Here is a 22392-nt window from a genome sequence, read left to right on the forward strand (position 1 = left end):
ATCTTTATTTATTTAATTAATTCATTTATCCTCTTCTAGCCTTATTTTTCATTTAAATAAATACATTTATTTACTTAAATTATCCTTTTTCTAAATTAAATAAATATTCTTATTTATTTAATTGATCCCACTTCCTCTATTAATTAAATAAATCTTCATTTATTTAAATAATTCATTAGCCTTTTCTACCCATGACTCATGTCATTCATCTCTTAATTCATACACTACCTACCCCTTTCATTGTTTTATTATTTTCTTTACCTACCCTCTAATCATAGCTGGCCTCTTTTACACCTCTCAATCTTATCCTTCCATTTCTTATAGTGTCTTCTATATAAGGAGATTCTTCCTTCATTATCAAACCCTGCTTATGACTCAACTACACTATGCTTTTGAACTTTCATATGCGAACCTACTTGCAACCACACTTCCATTCTTTGTGGGGCTCTTGTGCACATATAAAATCTGAGAGCAAATATATCAAACAAGATCAATGGAGATAGGAAGAATGGAGATTCAAACCCTATTAGACATGTGATGGTATAATCTTTGTGATTTGATTTGATTTGCATTGTCTTAGGTAATCTTCATATATTATGGTGGATCTTTGTTGTTGTTAGGCTAGGGTTTTGTGGTTGAATTCATTTAGTCTTTCAATATTGTTGTTATCCATTTTCACTGTATACATGTGCTACTTGATATTGTTGTTGAGTTTGACTAGTATCTTAGTTGAGGTTGCATTGCCATTTATGTTACAATAAGTTATATAAAGTTGTAGTAGATATTTGGTGGTATTGAGTGTTTAGATTGTCATATTTTGTAGTGAATATGTTGTGCTTAGATGAGGAGTTTCAAGAATATGATTGTAGAAAATGTTTCAATATGCAAGAAATCTTATTCAATACCTTGGTGAAATTTATTTTTATTCCAAATTAAGAAGAGTATGGTGTGCAGACTTGGATATGATGTTAATCTTTTATGAACAATGTACTATCAATTTTGTAGGTCCTCTAGTTGCTCAAATGATGATATTAGTTGTTATTGTTCTATGAAAGTGAAAGTGTCTACCAAACTGGTCTGAAATTGGCTTGGTGGCTTCTGAATATGTGAATTCAAGTGTTGTAGTTTGGAGTATATGCTTATTTGGTTCATGCAACATTCTAGTTTGAATCTCTATTGTTGTTTTTATTAAACTTGTGAGTAATATTGGTATGTGCCTGGTATGGTCAGCTATGTTTGGTCTCAATGTGCCCAAATGGATTATCTTGTTTGGATCATACTTTTTTGGTCCAGATATGCACTAAAGGTTGAGTTGGAATATTGTTTTGGGTCTCACCACGATGTGTGGAGAACCACATTAGGTAGTTTGCAATGAAAGATACTTTTGGGCTAACTATGTTGCTGAGCTTTATTATTTATCTACATATTTCATTTGGAACTAAATTTTGAAGATGTGTTTTGGTATGCCACTCATTAGAATTAACTTAGAAGGATGTGTGGTGCTATTTTTGGTTCCCTTCTTTCTCTTGGAGTGGACCACATTGAATATTATTATTCTGAATGCCCTAGCTTATGTAATTTAATATACTCTATTTGGGCTGACTTAGTTGATATTTTTAATAAATTTCTTTGTTTATAAGGATGTGTAAATGTATGTGTTGAATTATACAATAGTGTGTGATTTTTTTGAAATAATGTGATATGAATGTAAATGATATGTAGATAGATTCAATATAAGAGGTGTGTGAAATTTAGTTGAGAAGAACTTTTGATAGTGTTCAGTAAGAAAGTTTGAGGTTAGATGTATTTGTCATGATATTGGACACTCGACACAAAGGTTCAAGGTTAATTTTATGATCAGGATATCCTATTTATTTTTAGTTTGGCTATTCCTGCCAGATGATAGTGTGTCTCTCTTGGCAACTCTTTGTATCTTTCCCTGAAGTAGTGAGTTTTACTTATGCAAGTCTTTTTGTATCTTCCTCTAAGGTTGTTTGTCTTATCTAGTAAGTCCAAAGAGTGTGATCTCTCTAGCCTATGGTCTAATCATTGTAATCATTTATATCTATATTGGGCATGCAATTCTCATTGTATTTTCCATGTAAATCTAGTGTTCATGAGTTGATTGTGTTTTGTGCTTTCAGAATTTCATAAAAGTAATATGTTAGTTGCAATTTGAAGTTTAATAGATTGGAAATAAATTTGTGTTAGAGATTCAAACTAATTCACCTCCCCTTCTTAGTCATGTTGTGTGTTAAACATTTGGCCTCCTCTCGCATTATCTAATTATAAATTTATATGATGAAAGTTTAATTGTTACCTATATTACATATCTAAAAATCTAATTTTGGTGTTGTTAGACACAATGTACCATTGAGAGTGGGGTGAATTAGTGGTTCTCAGTTTTTCCCCTTTAACAAACTTATGTGTGTATACTAGTTATGGAATCTAACACAATGCAGACATACCGGTTAGTGGGGAGACTAATCACAAGTGTAATCACACATAAAACGAATATCACATAACACTATCATGTACAAGGAAAACCCAAGATGGGAAAAATCTCAATGAGCAATGTTGCTAGAGTCTTCTACTCCAATCCAGCCTCACAATCAAATCTATTACAAAGTTTAGTGCACCAGCCCAAGGAGCACCAACCCCTACCTGATTTATGGGCTACAACCCAAAGGAGCTACAACCCCTACTAATTTATGAGCATCAACCCAAAGGAGCTACAAACCCTGCACCGAGCTACAACTCAGTGGTCACAATGATAGCATCAAATACAAAAGTAATCATTCTCTTACAAGTGAATCTTGTAACCATTTCATATACCTTAATCTGTTTTTGAGATAACTTATCTGCTACACCAGTACACCTCTCTCTCTGCTTCTTCTGCTTTATCGGTTCACCTCTCTCTTTGTCAGTTCTCTTCTTTCAGTTGCTCTGCTACTCTCCACTAGTACAACACTTAGCCGGTTCTGTGTATGCCTTCTCTGCAGTTACCTTTTCTTCTTCTCTACCAATATGGACACTATCGGTTCTGCACTTCTACTAGATGAACACTTCAACCTCATTCTCCCTCACGCTTAGTCTCTTCTCTATCTCCTTGATGAGCACTTGACTGATTAACATGAAGCAACACTATCTTCTTCTATTCAACAGCACTTGACAATCTCTTTGTCTTGCATATTTACATCCCAGTATTCCCGCCAAAAGCCAATTCAAATCATAGGCAGTTAGGGTTTTCTCCACAAATCACAAGGCTTATCAAATCCAATCAAATCTGATCAGATCACAACTCAGAGATGATTGCCTATACATATCTTCCATTTGCGTGCCATCCATAACATGCCTTCCTATTTTAGCAACCTGTAATCAATCTGTCGGCACGACCCTTGGTCAATCATTATTAATGGCTTGATGGATTGCTTCAACAACTTCGATCTTCATCCAAACAATTTGCATCGATCAGTGCATGTTATGGAAATGGTCCGATTTCGTCCTGCCTCAAGCCACAACCCCTCTGCAAACATCCCTCGATCTCCACAGTCACTATTAATGTTGGACCAAGTGCCAACTACTTCATCATCACTCTACATTGACCTATGCAAGTTTGCCACTTCACTTCCACATGGCATTACTATCGGTATCATCCTTGGCATACTGCTTTGTCAGTTTATCTTAGTCACCGACCACCCACATAACCGGTACACACATACCAGTCCACTAACCCTACCGACACAAATCATCTTGTCGGTTATCCTTCCTGCCATTTCCTTTTCTATCTTGCCGATATAACCTTTATGTATGTACCTCACTTCTCTACTAGTGAAACACCTCTGTGAATATCTTCACTTACCGACACCATAGCAACTCTGACAACTCTCCTTATCCTTCAGTTTGCTGCACTCCTCTTTATCAGGTGAAAACCTTATCTTCCTTGTCCCTTCTCTGATGTTTCATCAGTTGACATAACATGTCAACTATCACCAATGCAGATTCAGGTAGATGCCTCTACCAATGAATAACATATTTTCCTTCTTGCCAGTGAGACACATTGACGAGACCAAGTCATCACACTCCAATTGTTCTATATCTACCTTCCTTTAGCATCATGGTATCATCGTGTATATTCCTACAGACTCACTAGCATCCTTCTTCATCAAACCGGTTCTCCTCTAAGCATGTTTGTCAAGATGACAAACACACCATTTCAACTCCTCATTCTTCCTTCATTGTCCTGGTAGCACATCTTGTTTTCACTTGCTTATCTAGTGTGCATTTCAGATCTCATGCTCTAGAGGCTTCCTTATCTTCCACTTGTACAACTAGTCTCTGCATTCAATCATCTGTCTATCTCAATGAATCATTCTTCTAGTACAAGTGTGACAGTACCGAAGGGTGAATACATCTTCAACATGATCTATGTGCTAATGGTCCATATGTCATCCTGCACACAGAGGCAACATACTCTGTCAACCTATCACCTAGCCTGTGATAGCTTCTTCATCTAGTGGGAGTCCTGCTAGTTATCCTTACACTAGCAAATTTGGTGGCCTGCACATACTTCACCTTCAGTGTTGATGTGATCCAAATAACATATCACCTCTTCAGCATAATCAATGCTCATCATGTAGCCTCCTCATTTCGGTTTGTATGCAACATCATATCAACAACCCTTTTATTGAGTGGTCACTATGTTGCACCACTAGCATACTGGTACACACTGATTCTTCCTTCTGCATGAAGATGGTCACCTGGTTGTCACCAATGACAACACATCAACTCTTCTCCCATGCTGATCCATCTTCTATATCGATTGACATCAACCTCTAATGCCAACAACCTCTTGTTCACTAGTTGACATCAATGTTAGTGGTACCGATAACATCATATACTGGTTGACATCAATGACAACACAATGCCAACAAGTGCAACTGACTAAAATATCAACTATATTAGTCACAACCATTAAACAAAACCTCCAACATCATCATAACATCCATAAAAATAATATAGAAGATTGCAATGTTAGATTGAGTTAAAAATGGTGTTATAGTAGTTATTATACATGGTGTAACATAGAGTATGAATTATTGAAGGCCTATAGTGTTATTATTCTAGTTTATCTTATGTTAGACCTTTACGATCAATCTATTTGGCCTTATAAATCCACAAATAGCGAGATTTATTTTATTTCTATTAGTTAGGCTTTAACTATGCATTATCTACTTGTGAGTTGTTTGTCTTTAGATTAGATGAATATACATCCTCAAGTCTTTTGGGTTAAGTGCTTCTCTATGATTGTGGGTTTACACTTCTCATTGCCAATATAATAAATAAGTAATAATGATGAATGTGTGGGAAAAATTACAAATAAGAATAGGGTATGATGTGATAATGATAAAAACTAAACACAAGAGTTTATCACTTGTCAATATATAATTATATTAAGTCATTCCAAGAAAATAGGTGCAAAGTTAAAAGATAATTTTCATTACAATTCTAGTCCAAGTGAAAAGAATAACTCAAATATCATATAAATCAAGAAGTCAAAAATATGATGACTAAAAACTCATTTATACAAGTAAAAAATATGATGACTTTAAACATGTTTCAAAATATTCAGTATAAAAAAATAAAAAAACTCTTAAGAAACCCCTCCATGACACTAAAGCCTTATTTTACCCTAAGGAAAAGCTATATCTAAAGCAAACAGGTTCTAAACCTCTTCCATCTCCACATCTTCATTATCTTTCTCACCAGATATCTCCTCCAACGATCTACCCTTTGTTTCAGGTACCAGAAAAGTGAAAACAAAGCCCAGAGCATTTGTAACTGCGAGTATAATGAGAGCTATCCTCACATGAGAAGGTCCTTTAGTCGACAGTCTACCGATGGCGAAGTTTCCAACAATGGCTCCAGCCTTTCCCCATGCAGCAGATATTCCATGACATGTCGAACGGAGCCTCGCCGGGAAGACCTCCGCCGGGACGATGAAAGTGGTGGCGTTGGGACCAAAATTGGCGAAGAAGAAGGTGAATGCAAAGAGAACGACAAAGCCTATGGTATTGTCGTTCTTCCAATGTTCATACGGGATGGCGAGGGCCAACATAAAGACTGTCATAAAGAAGAAGCCCATCAGCTGAATGGCAAATCTACCTATGATGTCGACGAGGGCGACTGTGAACCAGTACCCGGGAACAGTTGCAAGAAGTGCAATTTTTGCCTGCGCTACAGAGATATTGTACACTTCTTGAATACCATTCACAGCCTTGCCTCCCTTCAACCACCCGACAGACTTAAAGATGTCCTTCTGAAACAGATTTTGGCTGTAGAAGGCCACGTCAAGAAGAAACCAGGTACTGGTAGTACCCAGAAGATGCAGCCCATGGCGCTTCATGAATTCTGCTGAAAGTAACCCGTAGTCGGAATCAGTAGACCAGACTTTTTCGGTTTTCTCTTCTTCGATCTCTACATTGAGAACTTTGGACATGTCCGCTGCAGCTTGCTTGGCGTTCTTTGCGACCAGGGCGGTGAATCGAGCTGTCTCGGGCATTTTCGAGCGAGAGTAGAATGTTAGAGCGGCTGGAACGGCTCCGAACATGAGAATGATCCTCCACACAAAATCAGCCTCTGGAACGGTTGATGGGTCCCGTTGGCCAATCACATGAACTGCATCTTCGTACGAGGGGGCTTTGAAATAGGCCTTGAATGCCGCCGACACAATAACGCTCACTGCAGCGCCGGCAAGGATGCCGAAACCTTGCATGGCGAACACCGCCGCAATGAAGGCCCCTCGGGTCTTCTGGTTCGCATACTCCGACATGATGGTCGCAGACAAGGGATAATCTCCACCTATGCCCACGCCCAGCCAGAATCTGAAGAAACACAGCGTGCCCATCACGGATTTCGACGTGTGGCCCAAGGACAGACCTGATGCTATGGAGCAGACCACCATGAGCATCAGCGTCATGCCGTACACTTTCTTGCGCCCCATTTTGTCTCCCAGCCACCCGAAGAAGAGCTGCCCGGCTAGCGTTCCGCATAAGGCAACCCCCACGACGGCCGACTCGACTTTGTAGGGCAAGGCGCCAGGTTCTGTACTCAATGGATTGTAATAGTAAAGGCGTCCCAAGAGTTTTGTGACAGTTGTTATGCAGAAAAGATCATAGGCGTCCGTGAAGAAGCCCATGCCTGCAACAATGATGGCAGTGAAGTGGTACCATTGGGTTTTGGCCGTGTCCAGTGCATTCAACACCTCTAACCGCTCGTTCGCCATCACTATAAAAACCTGCAAATCTGCAAAAACAATTTTGTATCAGACTGGAAAAGTATTTTATATGTTTTTTGGGAACAAATTTATCAGATTTCCACAGGTCATTGCTTATGATAGATTACTGATAAGAATTTTTATATCATCTTTTAACTGTTCCTTTCATTCTGACGATGATTCTAAATATTGATGAAAAACTTTTTTGTATCAGATTATTGTCAGGAAGGGAAGAGTATTTTATAAGCATTTTTGGGATTCCACAGTTCATGTTATTGATTATGATAGATTTCTTGACTGGTAAGAATTTTTGTATCAGTCCTATCTCTTTTAAGTGTATTCTTACGCAGTTAAATCCATATCACAATCAGTTTTTAAAGAAATTTGATTGATTTGTTTTCAATCTCAAAATTCAAGAGAAGAGATTGTACGACAACTAATCAATCAATCACTATATTAATAAATGACCCATTATGACCCATTTTCATTATGTTACCCTACTAAAATAAAAATAATGAAGGCCATGGAAATCCAACCTGATAGAGTCCGATGCTTATTATTCCTGGGCAAACAATATAATCTGTCGCTTCTCTGTTCAGATGATCAAATTATGGTGTCTGCAAGCAAACAGTGTCAGGTTTTCACTCCGAATGCAACCAGTCGACTGCAAGCAATCACATATTTGTATATTTTGTTTAGGTGAGGAAAATATATTAAAGAAATAGTAATAGATTATATTCTACAGTAATGGGTTTTTCAAATGATTATAGTAATTTCTAAAGCAAGCAGACAGAAAGTCTATAGAAGCTTATTTCTATTCTAAACAAGGTAGAAACCAGAATGGTTCAACTTATCTGAAATATGTATTTATGTTACAAATTTTCAATCAATTTAATATCTGAAATCTTCCATCTACAACCCGATTCTTTAATACAAAAATCTGAGAAGTTTTAAACTTCATAATACTATAAGAAATTCTAAACATCCTTATTTTTCGTTACATCGCTTGACATACCAAAATTAACTTCTAACAGAAAACCCACGGAAAACTATCATAACACTCGTTAAATTTTGCACATTCCTGATGTACACAGACAGGAAATTATCAAATTTTATGCTTATGTTTAGGTAATCCTTTGTAATAGCACATAAATTTTCTGTGGAAATCTAAGCACGAGAATAGTGAATTTGAATGTTACTTTTGAATCTATTATTACCTTGACTTTGTCCTCTAAAACTTGAGCACACAGAGATTACTCCCCTCAATTTAAATCTGGTAACTAAGAATATGTTTAGATTGGGCTCCTATATGCAGCACATAAGAAATCTTGCAACTACGAATATGTTTAGATTACGTTCTTGATCTTGTTCTTGGTTTCCTCGTCCAGTAGGAGAATGACCATAGAATTCTCAGCCACCTTCATGTAAAAATCCAAAATTCCATTAAGAAACTATATGTAAAGATTTTGCAAATATTGTAGACGTTCTATAATATCGCCTCCTTGTACAACAACTAAAATGCTTACGATAGACATTCCGATTTTTGGAATTATATCAGAATTCTGACATTTCAGAGCAGGTGATATTCCGTTATCTACTGATTATTTCAACCTTTCGTTTTCAGAAGACAACAAAGTTAATCTCTTTCAGCTGAGTTTTAAAAATCCCAGGCCTTCAATTCGACATGAATTTAAAAATCCCAAACATCTTTTATGGCCTAAGACAGGAATTTGAAGGCCACCGTTCCATGTTATCTTGAAATTCCACGGGAGATTTCATATTTGATGATCTTTTAATTTATGTTTTATAATTATAGGCTCTCGTATTTAATTATAGATTCTCGTATAAATTTTAAGATTAACCTTTAAGTTATATATATAAAAATTGATATGGTTAAGAAATTAGATTTTATAATAAAATATTCAGGGCAAATATCAATATTAATTTTGAAAAGATTTGCTAATATTTTATTTTATTTGTTTTTGATGTTCTTTTTTTTGGCTGGTAAATTTGAGTAAAATTTATTAAATTATAATGCTAAAAGTTAAGGATTAGAATAATTAATGTCAAAGTAATTTTAGTGAAATTAAAAAATTGAACTTCGGGATGGAGAAATGCATATTGAAAATGTAAGGAATTGATTTCCTAATACATTGTAAAATAGAACCTTGTTAATACATATGCCACAGATACTATAAATTGGTTGTACTTTACTCAATTATAGATTCACATATGGAATTAATCTTCATGCATGCATATATAATTTAGCATGCATAATGAACCTAGATGTAGAGAAGTAAAATGATAAGAATTGACAAATCTAGAAGTTATGTATTAGATAATTGAACTTGTGTTTCAATTTAGGTGCTATCAAGAGGCATTGTTTCAAAACTTGCTATGCAATTATTAATTTTATTGTAACGAACCTTGCGTTCATATCATTAGTCATCACTTATAAACTCTAATATTTTTACAACAAGTAGATAAAATTACATCATTCCAAAAAGATTAAATATATACTAAACAACATTATTACACAGAAGAAAGTCCCTAAATAAGTTTCCATCCTAAGGTTAATATTATATTTCAAGATTTATTGCATGTTATCATATGAAATACATTATGTTCAAAGTAAACATAATCGGATAATTTTATTATTCAAAATTAATTATCCATTTTTTTTCATTGAGTTATATTATATAATAGTCATGTTTATATTATAAAAAAGAGTTAGTATCTCTATATGGAATGTGTATTTGAGTAGCAAGCCTCTAGCATACTAAGTATCAAAAATTGGATCTTCTAATAGAAATTGTGGCATGAGTTGGGTCACAAAAGACAAACAATCACATGCCTTACAAATTCAAAAAGAGCAAAGTAGGCAAGGAAGAAGTAAAATTAGTCTTTAATGATCTAGAGTTGAATTAACCAACTTAAGACGATACAAACATGTGCACATGCACACACATAGTACAAGGGATTGCAACAATCAAATAGAATAGTAACATGCAAATTCATGCAACTATGAGTGAGAACAAAAAAAACCCATATTAAGTATAGTTTAGGTGTGTTTAAAGAGATTGAGACCTAACATCTAGGCCTACTTAGGTACCCAAATATAGAGAACTCCCTTAATATGGAGAAAGAGAGAAGACCAAATGGAACAAAAATCCCCCGAAAAGAGAGAAAAGAACTCTCTGAATGGTCAGAGGATATAACTTATATATGAAAAGGGTACCCCCCAAGAGAGAAGAGGGGAAACTATATAGCCCCCTTAAAGTATACTCTTTTGCAATGATAGATGCCCAACACTGAATATTGAAGATGATTGAATATCATTGAACAATACTCATATCCTTAGAGAGAAAATGAATCATAAAAATATGCAAGTTATCTTCCCATTCCTAAAATGAATGCGAAGGAAGAAGACTCATAAATTATGAAGTCTCTAAAATTTCCTCATGTACCTACATGCTAATGTTCAAAGCTACCATTACTAAGTTAGGTGTTCTAGGCCACACTCATGAAGATGAAAATTAAAAATCCATTTGAAATAGATGTTGAACACAATTTTAAAAAAAATAGATCCTCCAAATGTTGCTAAAATGACTTCAAACTCATGTCAAATTGTGATAAGTGGTCATGCAAGAAATGAATAAGAGGAGACAAATTGGCACTTTAGAAAATTTCAAGAAGAGAATGGAACTTTGTAAGACCCAACATTCACATATTGGTAGATGAACAATCTCTTGTTGAATTTCATATTGGCAGTTATAAGGATAGTGTGTTATGTGATATTATGCCCATGGATGTGTGACATGTATTACTTGATAGACCTTGGTAATTTGATAGGAAGGCAATACATAATGGAAGAGATATCACCTACACTTATGAGAAGGACAATATCAAGCATACCTTGTTCCTTTTGCAAGAAGATGAAGAGGACATCGGTAGTAACAACAACAATACAATAATGTTGGTAAGTGAGATGGATTTTTTATATACCATAAAGATTGAAGAGAAGGGATACGCTTTGGTACTCGATCCCGTGACTATTCTTACATCAACAAAGTCAGATGAATTGCCTAAGTAGCTACAAGAGATCTTAGAGGAGCATAAAGACATTGTTACAACAGAGTTACTTGATGCATTACCTCCTATGAGGAACATTAGTCATCATATGGATTTAATTCTAGGGGCTAGCCTTCCAAACAAGATTGCATATATGTTGACTCCCAAGGAGAATGAGGAGATTAGAAAGGAAGTAGAAGAATTTCTGAAGAAGTGGTTGATAAGAGAGAGTCTTAGCCCTTGTGTTGTGCCTAGAGATCAATTTGCTAAGAAAGGAGGTGATGGAGAGTGTGTATGGATTCTAAAGCCATTAATAAGATAACTATTAGATATAGATTTCCAATGCCAATGATTGAAGATTTGATGGATTGTTTAAGTGGTTCAATGTATTTTTCACAGATAGAATTGAAAAGTGGTTATCATCATATTAGGATCAGCTCTGGATATGAGTGGAAAAAAACATTTAAAACTAATGATGGGATTTATGTATGGCTGGTTATGCCCTTTGGACTTTCTAATGCCCCTAGTACTTTCATGAGGTTTATGAATGAGGCTTTAAAATTATTCTTTGAAAAGTTTGTCACTATGTATCTTAATAATATTTTGGTGTTTAGTAAATCAAATGAAGAGCATTTGGAGCATTTGAAGATGGTGATGGCATGGTTGCATGAGGAGAAGTTGTAGATTAATTTGAATAAATGTGTGTTTTTTTAGACTGAGCTAAACTATTTGGGCTTGATAGTGTCCAAGGATGGATTAAAGATGGAAAAGGAAAAGGTTTTGACCATTAATGACTGACCAACACCAAAGAGTACAATGGAGGTATGAATTTTTCATGGTCTTGCTAGTTTCCACAAGAAGTTAATTAAAAATTTCAGTCATGTAGTTTCTCCGATGCTTGAAACAATTAAGGGGTCTAAGAAGCAATTTGAATGGACTTTGGAGGTTGAAAGAAGTTTTAGATTTCTTAAACAAAAGGTGAGTGAACAGGCTATACTAACGTTTCCTGATTTCAATAAAGTATTTCAAGTTGAGTGTGATGCCAATGGATGGGAAATAGGGGTTGTTCTTAGTCAAGAAGGTAACCCATTGGCATATTTTAGTGAAAAATTGAATGATGCTAAGAAGAAATATTTTTCCTACGATCTTGAGTTTTATACAGTACTTTAAACATTAAATAAATGGAGGCATTACTTACTTCCTAAGGAGTTCATTGTTTATATAGATAATCATGCTTTGCATTTATAAAAAGCCAATATACATTATATAAGAAGAATGCTAAATGGGTAGAGTATCTTCAAAGCTTTAATTTTGTATTGAAGGATAAGAGTGGACAAACAAATACTAGAAGGGACTTGTTGTTACATGAAATTCAGGCTAACAGTATGGGATTTGATAGTTTGAAAGAGTCATATGTAGATTATGCAAATTTTAGAGATGCATATGAAGTGTGAAGTAGTCCTATCACCTATGATAAAGGTCATTGGACTGATTTTATTCTCTAGGAAGGGTTTTTGTTCAAAGGAACCAAATTCTGGACACCTAGAGGATCCATGAGAGACAATTTCTTGAAGGAGAAGCATTGTGGTAGTCTAGTTAGATATTTTGGGCAAGATAAAGATTATTTACAGTTGAGAACCAATTACTATTGTCCAAAGATATAAACAAATGTTAGGAAGTACATGTAAAGATGTAGAGTTTGTCAACATGCAAAAGAAAGGATCCAAAATACTAGTTTGTATCAACCATTTCTAGTTCCATCTAGACTATGGGGTTTTGTAAGGGGCAATGATTATATATTCATAGTTGTAGATAGGTTCTCTAAAATATTTCATTTTATTCCATGTAAGAGGACTAGTGATGGTACCAAAATTACTAACTTGTTTTTCAAGGAAGTGGTAAGATTGCATGGTATTCTAAGAAGTATCATGTTTGATAGAGATACCATGTTTTTGGGAGATTTTTGGAGGACCCTTTGGAAGAAGTTGGGAACATAGCCTAGTTTTAGCTCAACCTATCACCCCCAAAATGAATGGCCAAACTGAGGTGGTTAATAGGAGTTTGGGAAATGTGTTGAGATGCCTTATTAGGAATACGCCCTGAAACTAGGATTTGGCTTTATTAGAAGCTCAATTTTCTTATAATGATTATCCAAGTAGAAGTATAGATTTTAGTCCTTTTTATATTGTAACCCGCATGCATCCTAGGGGTGTCTTTGAACTTATAAATCTATGTGATATGGGTAAGAGAAGTGTGTATGGAGAAGACTTTGTTAAAGTCATCCATGAACTTTATGAGGAGGCTAAGGTGAACATATAGGAAAACAATCAACACTACAAATGGTATGTTGATAAGAAGTGGAGAGAGATGCATTTTTAGATGCGTGATCTTGTGTTGGCTCACCTTAGAAAGGATAAATTTCCAACAGGGAAATACATTAAACTGAAACTAAAGAAGATTGGTCCCTATAAAATCCTCAAGAAGTTTTTCACCAATGTATATGAGATTGCCCTTCAAATAGGCACGGGTATTTCACCTATTTTTAATGTTGCATATTTATATCTTTACAAAGGTGTTGAAGATGAAGATGCAGTAGAGGTACGGACCAACATTCATGAGGATCCATAGTTGGTCCAAATAGCTTTTTTGGATATTGAATGAATTCTTGAAAAATAATTGTTGAATAAAACCCACATGAGAGAATATTTCAAGTTTCTAGTGAAGTGGATGAATCATCCCTTAGAGGATGCTTCATGATTGTTTGAACCTAAAATCACCAAGATAGATCATTTTTTTATCAAACTCTTGAGCAAGAGCTCATGAATTCTTTTGTGCTAGGGAGCTTGGTGCTGGGGCATTGACTTCCTCACATTTTTGGCTTGGTTACATTTTTTTCTATTTTATTTTGTTAAGAAAATTTATTATTTTATGTTTGTGGTCGGTTCCTAATCTCCAACATATTAACATGTGGGCACATTCAAGGGGATATGATTAGTGGGTAAGTTTCAAATCTACTATCACCAAATGTATAAGAAAGGCCAATGGTGAATGATTGATGAGGTTCGTTTGGGGATGTTGGTATGTGGTAGGTAAAAGAGCTTGATCAGTTTTAGAAGACATCAAATAGTTTGTGGGATTCTTTGATTTTAGGAACAATTGGGAAGAAACAAAATGGAGGGGAAGGAATAGATTAGACATGTCTAATAGGGGAGAAACCCAATCCCTGAAGGATCCACAACACTTGTAATCTAATCTTTCATAAAAATAAGTAAACATCTAATCTCCATTTCTCCGATTTGAAAATTAGTTCTTTGGAATCCTTGTTATAATATGAGACATTTCTTATCTAGTTGTTTTCTCTCTTTTCATTGATTTAACTATTTTTCACATGAATAGTGTGTAATTCTAAAGTTCTTATCATTCCAAAATTCCTATCATTATACTATTTTTGGCATTAAAAATTATTTTATGTTGAGTGATTGTTTGACAAGCTACAATCACTAGACTTCCAAATTTGCTAAGGAGGAAGTGGATTTCTATGGTATATCTCTTGCTAAGGACAAAGGTTTTCAAAAAATCATAATTGATGAGGTCTCTTAAAATGTAATTGTAATGCTTCACGGTGAAGCATCCCTAGGATATCCCATGAAAGATCTAATTTTTTAAATCTCATCACATCCTTTCCAGTATTGAACAATTCAAATTGTTCAAAGATTTCAAATTTCCATAGTTCATGGTTTTATGCTTGAAGTTTCTAGATGCTAACAAAATATACACAGTTGAATCCAAAAACTTCAAGCATAAAGTCAAATTGTCCTACAACCTCATGGAGGGGAATAAGTCATCTGATAGGTTGGCTAACTTGGGTCCCTACAGTATTTCATTACAAACATGGACTTCCATACATGATCTTGTAGAATACTTTTATGTTGTGATTCATGATGATCTAAGAACATTATGGGGGGTGGTGTAGGAGCACCTAGTTGAGTAAAACTCCCAATTTTGAGTTTTTTTGTTTGTAATGTTTTTTGATAGGTTGATTATGTTGTTTTAGGTTGTTATGAGTCATGTGTAGTATTTTTCATCTCATTTTGGGCTTAAGAGATCAAATCTTACATTTTAGGCTTTGAGTTGACAATTTCTGGCAAAAAAGTGCAAAATTGCTAAAAAGGTCTTCTAATGCTTTCAAAAGAATTGAAACATGTTTGATAGGTGTTTTTAGGCATTTATATGTTTATTAGACAAGTTGACAAGGTTATATTGTCAAAAATGCCTTTTTGAGCAAAAAAAGGTGTCATTTGGCTCAAAAAGTTGTCAAAATTGTCATTTTTTGTGTTTTTCTTGCAAAACATGGTTATGGAAGCCTCATGGAAGCCTCCTGTCCATAATGAGATTGATAAAAACCTTTTTGGACTATAAAAACACATCTCTTTTCATTGAATAAGGTTCATGATTGTTTAACAAGAGGTTTCTCAATAAAATCATGAATTAATGGCTTTATGACTTTTTTTTTGATCTTTTAGTGCAATGGACCGTACTGTACCTTCTTAATCCATACTTTACCTTTGGGAAAGTGTAAATAGTACTTTTATAATGATTTTTAGTTTATTGTGGCATTGGTTTCTTCTGAAAGTTTGATTTTGCAAAATTATTTCAAAACTGTGTGCTTGCTGCCCTGTCAAGGGTTTGAAGCTCCAAAATGACTCCACTTGACTAATCGATGCTTGGGATCCCACAATATGGATTCATTCAAGTTTCAACTCATTTATATATTGTACATATGTTTTTTATTAAGCCAAAAGTGTGGTTGGAAGAAGAACTTGAGTGAATACTAGGCAAATATTGATTATTTGGCTGGTAACATGAACAAAACTCAAGATTTGCACCCAAGAGGAAGTTGGAGTGAACAAATGCATGATGCAGAGGTCTATAAATGTGGCCAAGTATGTTGAGAATCATCTTAGTATATTGGAATAGCTTGTTCTTATCAAACATTTTCATTTTGTAAGTAAAACAGTGAGTTCACTGTTTTCATGAATTGTGTCACCAAAATGCTCATTGGAATGCCTCAAAGCATAATCCAATCCTTGTAACTAAGAAGGAAATGTAATAGGAAGAATTTTTAGTGTTTTTCAGACATCATTGAGGTGTATTTCCATTTTAAACTCTTCGTTATGCAAGTCAAAAAGTGTAGCAGCAGAGATGGCTGGTAAAAGGGCAGTTTTAACAGTGAAAGTGACATTTTTCAGTTGCTTGCCAAGTGTTTGGCAAAATTATTGCAAGGAAGAGGTAGGGGTAACATCTTGAAGACATTTCCAAGGTCTTGTGAATATCTAGGCACTTGTAGAAGAGAATAAAAATGCAAACCCAGAGACTACATCTCAAAACCCTACATTTATGCCTATAATGGAGGACAGTAGCAAAATAACCCTGTCAAGGACCTAAACCACAAAAATCATTTAGCTTTGGAATTTGTATGGACATTTAAATCAACCTCCAAGGTGGAAGGGACCATCTTTGAGCATAAAAAACAAAAAAAGTTCCTGTTAGGCCTCATGGCCTAGTAGCCTTTTGGGGTTGCATAACACACAATTAACAGTTTTTGCAAAAATGCTTAGACCTGATCAAAAGGATGTGTTTGGGGAACATGAAACCTTGTGAGGACATTTGAAAACATTGAACCAAATGATAAATAGGACCTTGGATAGAGCATGGCCTCAGTTGAGGGTTTTGACCTCTGGTTGGAGTATTGAGTAGCTAAGGGCCATGAGCCTAAAACCAAATTGTGAGCATCAAACCTTGAAGAAAACCTTTCTACCCCTTAATGTCCATGTAGAAGACTCCCAATGCATTCTAAAATAGTATGTTGAACTCCAAGAAAAGAGGTTTGAGTATGAGTAGCTAGGTGGAGTGAGCAATTGAAGCAAGTAGAGTATGGGTGCGAGCCATCACCAATATGAGGAGGTTGTTAGTGGAGACTTGTAGAGAGATGTATCAGGTGTAACTAAAATTGTCATTGCGAACATCAAGAGCTGATAGAAACAACACTTCTTGTTTCCTATTATTGGCCTTTGAGTCAAACTGGCCCTTTTGAGCACTATCCTAGCAATCTCCTAGCAATCTCCCTATCATAGTGGTATTAGAGCCAACAAAAGATTCAAGAGGAAAGAAACATTAGGCAAACATGGTGACCAATGCAGAATTGGCCAAGAAGGTTGAAGACCAAGAAGAGGAAAATAGGGCACTCAGAGAAAGATTAGTTCTAGCAATAAAACTAGCTGAAGTAGAAGTCAAAACTGAAGAAGTCCATGATAAGGTTGGAGATCAGGGTAAAATGATGGCTATAGAAAATGAAGTCCCCATGCCCGACCCTGTCATTGAGCAAGAACCATTCTTGAAAGCCTTGAGAGATATGAGGGGTAAAAATTTAAAAGGAGTGGCCCTTTTCAGTGGGAAGATGGATCTAGATGCTCTAATAGAGTGGATTGAGGGTCTAGAAAACCATTTTGAATGTGATGGGATAACTAAAGCATAGAGGGTTAAGGTAGCCAAATCAAGGTTGAGAGGGGCAGCCTTAACATGGTGGAAATTCATCCAAGAGGAAAGGGTGAAGGATGGTAATTAACTAATAGCCACCTAGAAAGCAATGGTAGCCAAAATAAAAGAAACCTACCTTCCTGAAGACTATGAAATACAACTTCATAGGAAAAGGCAAAATTTGAGATAAAAAGACTTAGATGTCAGTAGCTACACTGAGGAGTTTCAAAAACTATGCATGAGATCTAGAGTAGTAGAGGATGAGAGCATAAAAGTGGCAAGGTACTTGAATGGGTTAAGGTGGAACATCCAGGAAGAGATGAGCTTGCTATGCTGACAAACAGTCCACAAGTGTTATCAATTGACACTCAAAGTGGAAGAGAAAGGTAGGAGAAGTCAAGAACAAAACAATAGAGGCAGAGGTAGGGGAAGAGATGGTAGAGGCCATAGAGGCAGTTTTGGGGGAAGAAACATAGATCAACGATCCTAGGGAGAGTCTAAACTTATAAAGCAAAGTGGGGATTCTCAGAGATAACCCAACTCTAGGGGTAGGGGATCAAGCAACCCGAGTAGAGGTAGATCTAATGGACCAGGGAGAGGGTCCTGCTTCTCAACCATGAAGTGCTATAACTGCCAAAATTTCGGCCACCCTGCCTATAGATGCCCAGAGAATCGTAGTTCATCTTATGAAGGTGAAAAGAGGGTAAACTATGTTCAAGAAGATGGAAGTAATACCAGAACTTTAGCATTGAACAACCTAGCTTCAGAAGATAGTGAGATCTTGATGATCAAGAGAGTGTTGATGAAGAAGCCAAATAGTACAGAGGCCTCATAGAGAAGAGAATTGTTCAGGATTAAGTATAAAATCATGGGAAAAGTGTGTAAGGTGATCATAGATTCAGGATCCACATATAACATCATATCAAAGGAAGCAGTAAGAAAACTGAAACTACCCAGGATACAACACAAGGAGCCATTCAAGGTCACATGGTTAAACAACGGACAACACGTGTTGGTAAATGAGAAAGCTTGGTAAACTTCCACATTGGGGGATATGTAGATAGGATCCTATGTGACATCCTTCCTATGGATGCTTGCCACCTATTGTTGGGTAGACCATGGTAGTTTGACCGAAAAGCACAACATGATTGGGAAAGAAACTCCTACTCATTTCAGAAAAATGGAGTAACCTATCACATTCAATCCCTCATTGAAGAAGGAGAGAGCAGCAACAAAATACCTAACATCTTGTTAGTGAATGAGAAAGAGTTCATAAAAACACTAGAAGAGGGTGAAGGAGTGGGATTTGCACTCATAGTGAAACCCAAGGAGGAAAATGTAGAAAAGAAAGTTGAGATACCATATGAGGTGCAGCAAATCCTTGATAAATTCAAATAAATAATCAGTGATGGTACACCCGCAGCCTTACCACCCTCTATAACCATTAGCCATCAAATTGACTTCATACCTGGAGCCTCTTTGCCCAATAAGGCAGCCTACAAGATGACCCTTGAACAAAACAAAGAGGTAGCAAGACAAATACAAGAACTCTTAGACCAAGGGCTGATTAGGAAAAGCATTAGTCCTTGTGTAGTACCTACAGTGTTGGCACCTAAAAAGGGTGGATCATGGAGGCTTTGTACAGATTTCAGAGCCATAAACAAGATCACCATCAGATACAAATTTCCCATACCCAAGATAGAGGACTTAATGGATTTTTGGGGGGTGCACAGTATTTTAGTACGATTGATTTGAAGAGTGGTTACCATTAGATAAGAATCAAAGAGGGGGATGAATGGAAGACAACTATCAAAATGAATGAGGGTCTCTATGAGTGGCTTGTCATGCCTTTTGGACTCTCTAATGCTCTGAGCACATTCATGAGACTCATGAATGAAGTCTTACATCATGTCATTGGCAAGTTTGTTGTTGTGTATTTAGATGATATTCTTATTTTTAGTAAGACTAAGGAAGAGCATTTGAAGCATTTAGCTATTGTTTTGAGATAGTTATTTGATGAACAGCTAACCATTAATCTAGAAAAATGTGATTTCTTGAAGTAAGAATTGGTCTATCTTGGTTTTGTTGTATCAGGAGGCAATCTGAAAATGGATCAATCAAAAGTGGTAGCAATAACCAGTTGGCCAACTCCTAAGACAACCAGTGATGTCAGAAACTTCCATGGTTTGGCACAGTTTTACAGGAAATTCATCAAGGGATTCAGTGAGTTTTGTGCTCCAATGTTGGACACCATCAAAGGGGGTGTAAAGGTAAAGTTTCAATGGACAAATGAAGCCAATAAGGGGTTTGAGTTATTGAAAACTAAAGTAGCTACTCAACCAGTGCTCATTTTACCTAGTTTTGATAAGCTTTTTACTATTGAATGTGATGCTAGCATTATTGCAGTAGGAGCTGTTTTAAGTCAAGAAAATAGACCAGCTGCATTCTTTAGTGAGAAGTTGAATGATGCAAAGAAAAATTAGTCTTCCTATGATTTAGAACTTTATGTATTAGTACAAGCACTTAGGAAATAGAGACACTATCTTCTTCCTAAAGAGTTTGTTGTATACACGGATAATTAGGCACTCAGTTTCTTGAACTCACAAGATAAACTGAATCATAGGCATGTTAAATGGGTAGAATTTTTACAAGCTTACACTTTTACTCTTAAGCATAAGAAGGGTCAGCTAAATAAAGTAGTAGATGCTTTGAGTAGGAGGTTGTTAACTATTAATGAGATTCAAGTTCAGAGCATTGGTATTGATAGTTTCAAAGACTTGTATCCTATTGATGATGATTTTGCTGAAGCTTATAAGGTTTGTCAAGATTTTGAGAATAGTTTCCATGGTGCATATGTTGATTTCACTTTGCAGGATGGTTTTCTATTCAGGGGTGGACAGTTGTGGGTTCCAAAAGGTTCTTGTAGCGTCGTAAATTGTACGCACTCGCTACGGTGGTACAATTTCACACCTAGTTTAGCACCCGCCTTAGTGCATTTTACATTCTGCATTGCATTTCTCCTTAAGCACTTAATTAATCAAATTAATTAGGTCTAAGGTTCCTATTTCATCATTCTCTACATCATAAAGTTGGGCCCTTTCACTAAAGCGCGCCCTTCGCATTTTATTCCTCCAATACATCACTTAATCAAAAACCCTAATTAAGTCCTATTCCGAACTTGGGGGCTTGGTTTCGGGGTCAAAACATCTCAAAATCACCTGCAACTTTGGGATTCTCTCTAAAATCATCATATCCGACGGCCCTGAAAATTTGGTGAAAAGTTGTCAGGACCATGGCGCCCGTGCACATGGTCCTAGACATTTTTCCCGAAATTTTAGGAGCGTGATCCAATCATAAAATAAAGCTTAACCCCAATAAATTGGTGGGATATTCAATCTCTAGGTTGGCCAAAATATGAATTTACGACCTAGGGTTTCATACATAAGAGCTCTCTTTCTTCATTTGGAAGGAGGGGATTTTTGTTTCCAGGAACTTCATATGCAGCGAAAGAGCAGACCTTTGAGGACTTCAACAACATTCAACATCATTCTATCAAGCATCTATCAAATTCATTCATCCACTTAGGGCTTGGAAGACATTGAAGAACAATAGGAGATTACCGACTGAAGATTGGCTTGTACTCCTCCCTTGAGGGTTGGGTATGATTTCGTATTGTTTTCATGTCTTTGCATAAGCTTTGATGCATCATTTATTCATGCTTTAGATCACATTGCATCTTGATTTAGAGCATTTACATTATCATTTACAAGCAATTAGGGTTTACTTTCTAGGTTGCTCTAGTTTGCTTTCTTGCATTTTGGACCTTGCACACACACTAGGTCTGCACACACAATACATTGTACAAAACAACTTGGCTATTCGTGGAGGTGGAAATCACCGAAGCGGGGGTTTGACTAAGGCAAAACCCTATATAGCCGCCCCTCCCCCTTTTCAGATATTATTGCAGGTTTCGAGATTCGGACGATGCCGCGGGATACAGAGCTGGAGAGAGAAAGTTGGGACAGCACTCTGTGTGAAATTGCAGAGCAGAAGACCGGGACAGGGGTGCTGGGCACCCTGGTCCTACCAGGACAGGGGCCCTGGGCGCCCTGGTCCCTGGGACAGAGGCGCTGGGCGCCCTGGTCCTCCGGACAAACAGTTTACAGACAGTTTCCAGACAGTGTTTCAGAGTGCAGAACAGTGGTTTCCAGTGTAGTTTTCAGGACAGTGGCGCCCGCGCCCCCGTCCCGAACATTTTCAGTCCGATTTTGACTCCGGGTACATATCTGCATTCTCATTTCATCCTTGTACTTATAGCTATTCATTACTTAATCTCAATTCTGCAATCTTGTTATTAGTTCATACTTGCATTCTGAGATTAGGGTTTGAACTTGCATTACTTGATCTTACAATTTCAACAAGGGAATAGAAATCCTAATAGATATCCCGTGGCTCTCTCTTTCACCAAAAGAAGTAGCCAATTGTGCGATATCTCTAGGCTCTTTCGT

The 22392-nt window shown here is 36.3% G+C and overlaps 1 protein-coding gene across 1 annotated transcript; it reads right to left on the minus strand.

Annotated features, from left to right (window-relative positions):
- Nucleotides 1-5725: 5725 nt before the first annotated feature.
- On the minus strand, nt 5726-7285 carry LOC131040935 (inorganic phosphate transporter 1-4-like). Its single transcript, XM_057973898.1, has one exon. It carries the CDS (start codon nt 7283-7285, stop codon nt 5726-5728), a length of 1560 nt encoding a protein of 519 aa, XP_057829881.1.
- Nucleotides 7286-22392: the final 15107 nt, after the last annotated feature.

Source organism: Cryptomeria japonica, chromosome 8, assembly GCF_030272615.1.
Source record: "Cryptomeria japonica chromosome 8, Sugi_1.0, whole genome shotgun sequence".
Lineage (NCBI taxonomy): Eukaryota > Viridiplantae > Streptophyta > Pinopsida > Cupressales > Cupressaceae > Cryptomeria > Cryptomeria japonica.

Coding starts and splice junctions, on each gene's coding strand:
- LOC131040935 (XM_057973898.1), bottom strand. CDS start 7,285: ATGGCGAACGAGCGGTTAGAGGTGTTGAATGCACTGGACACGGCCAAA.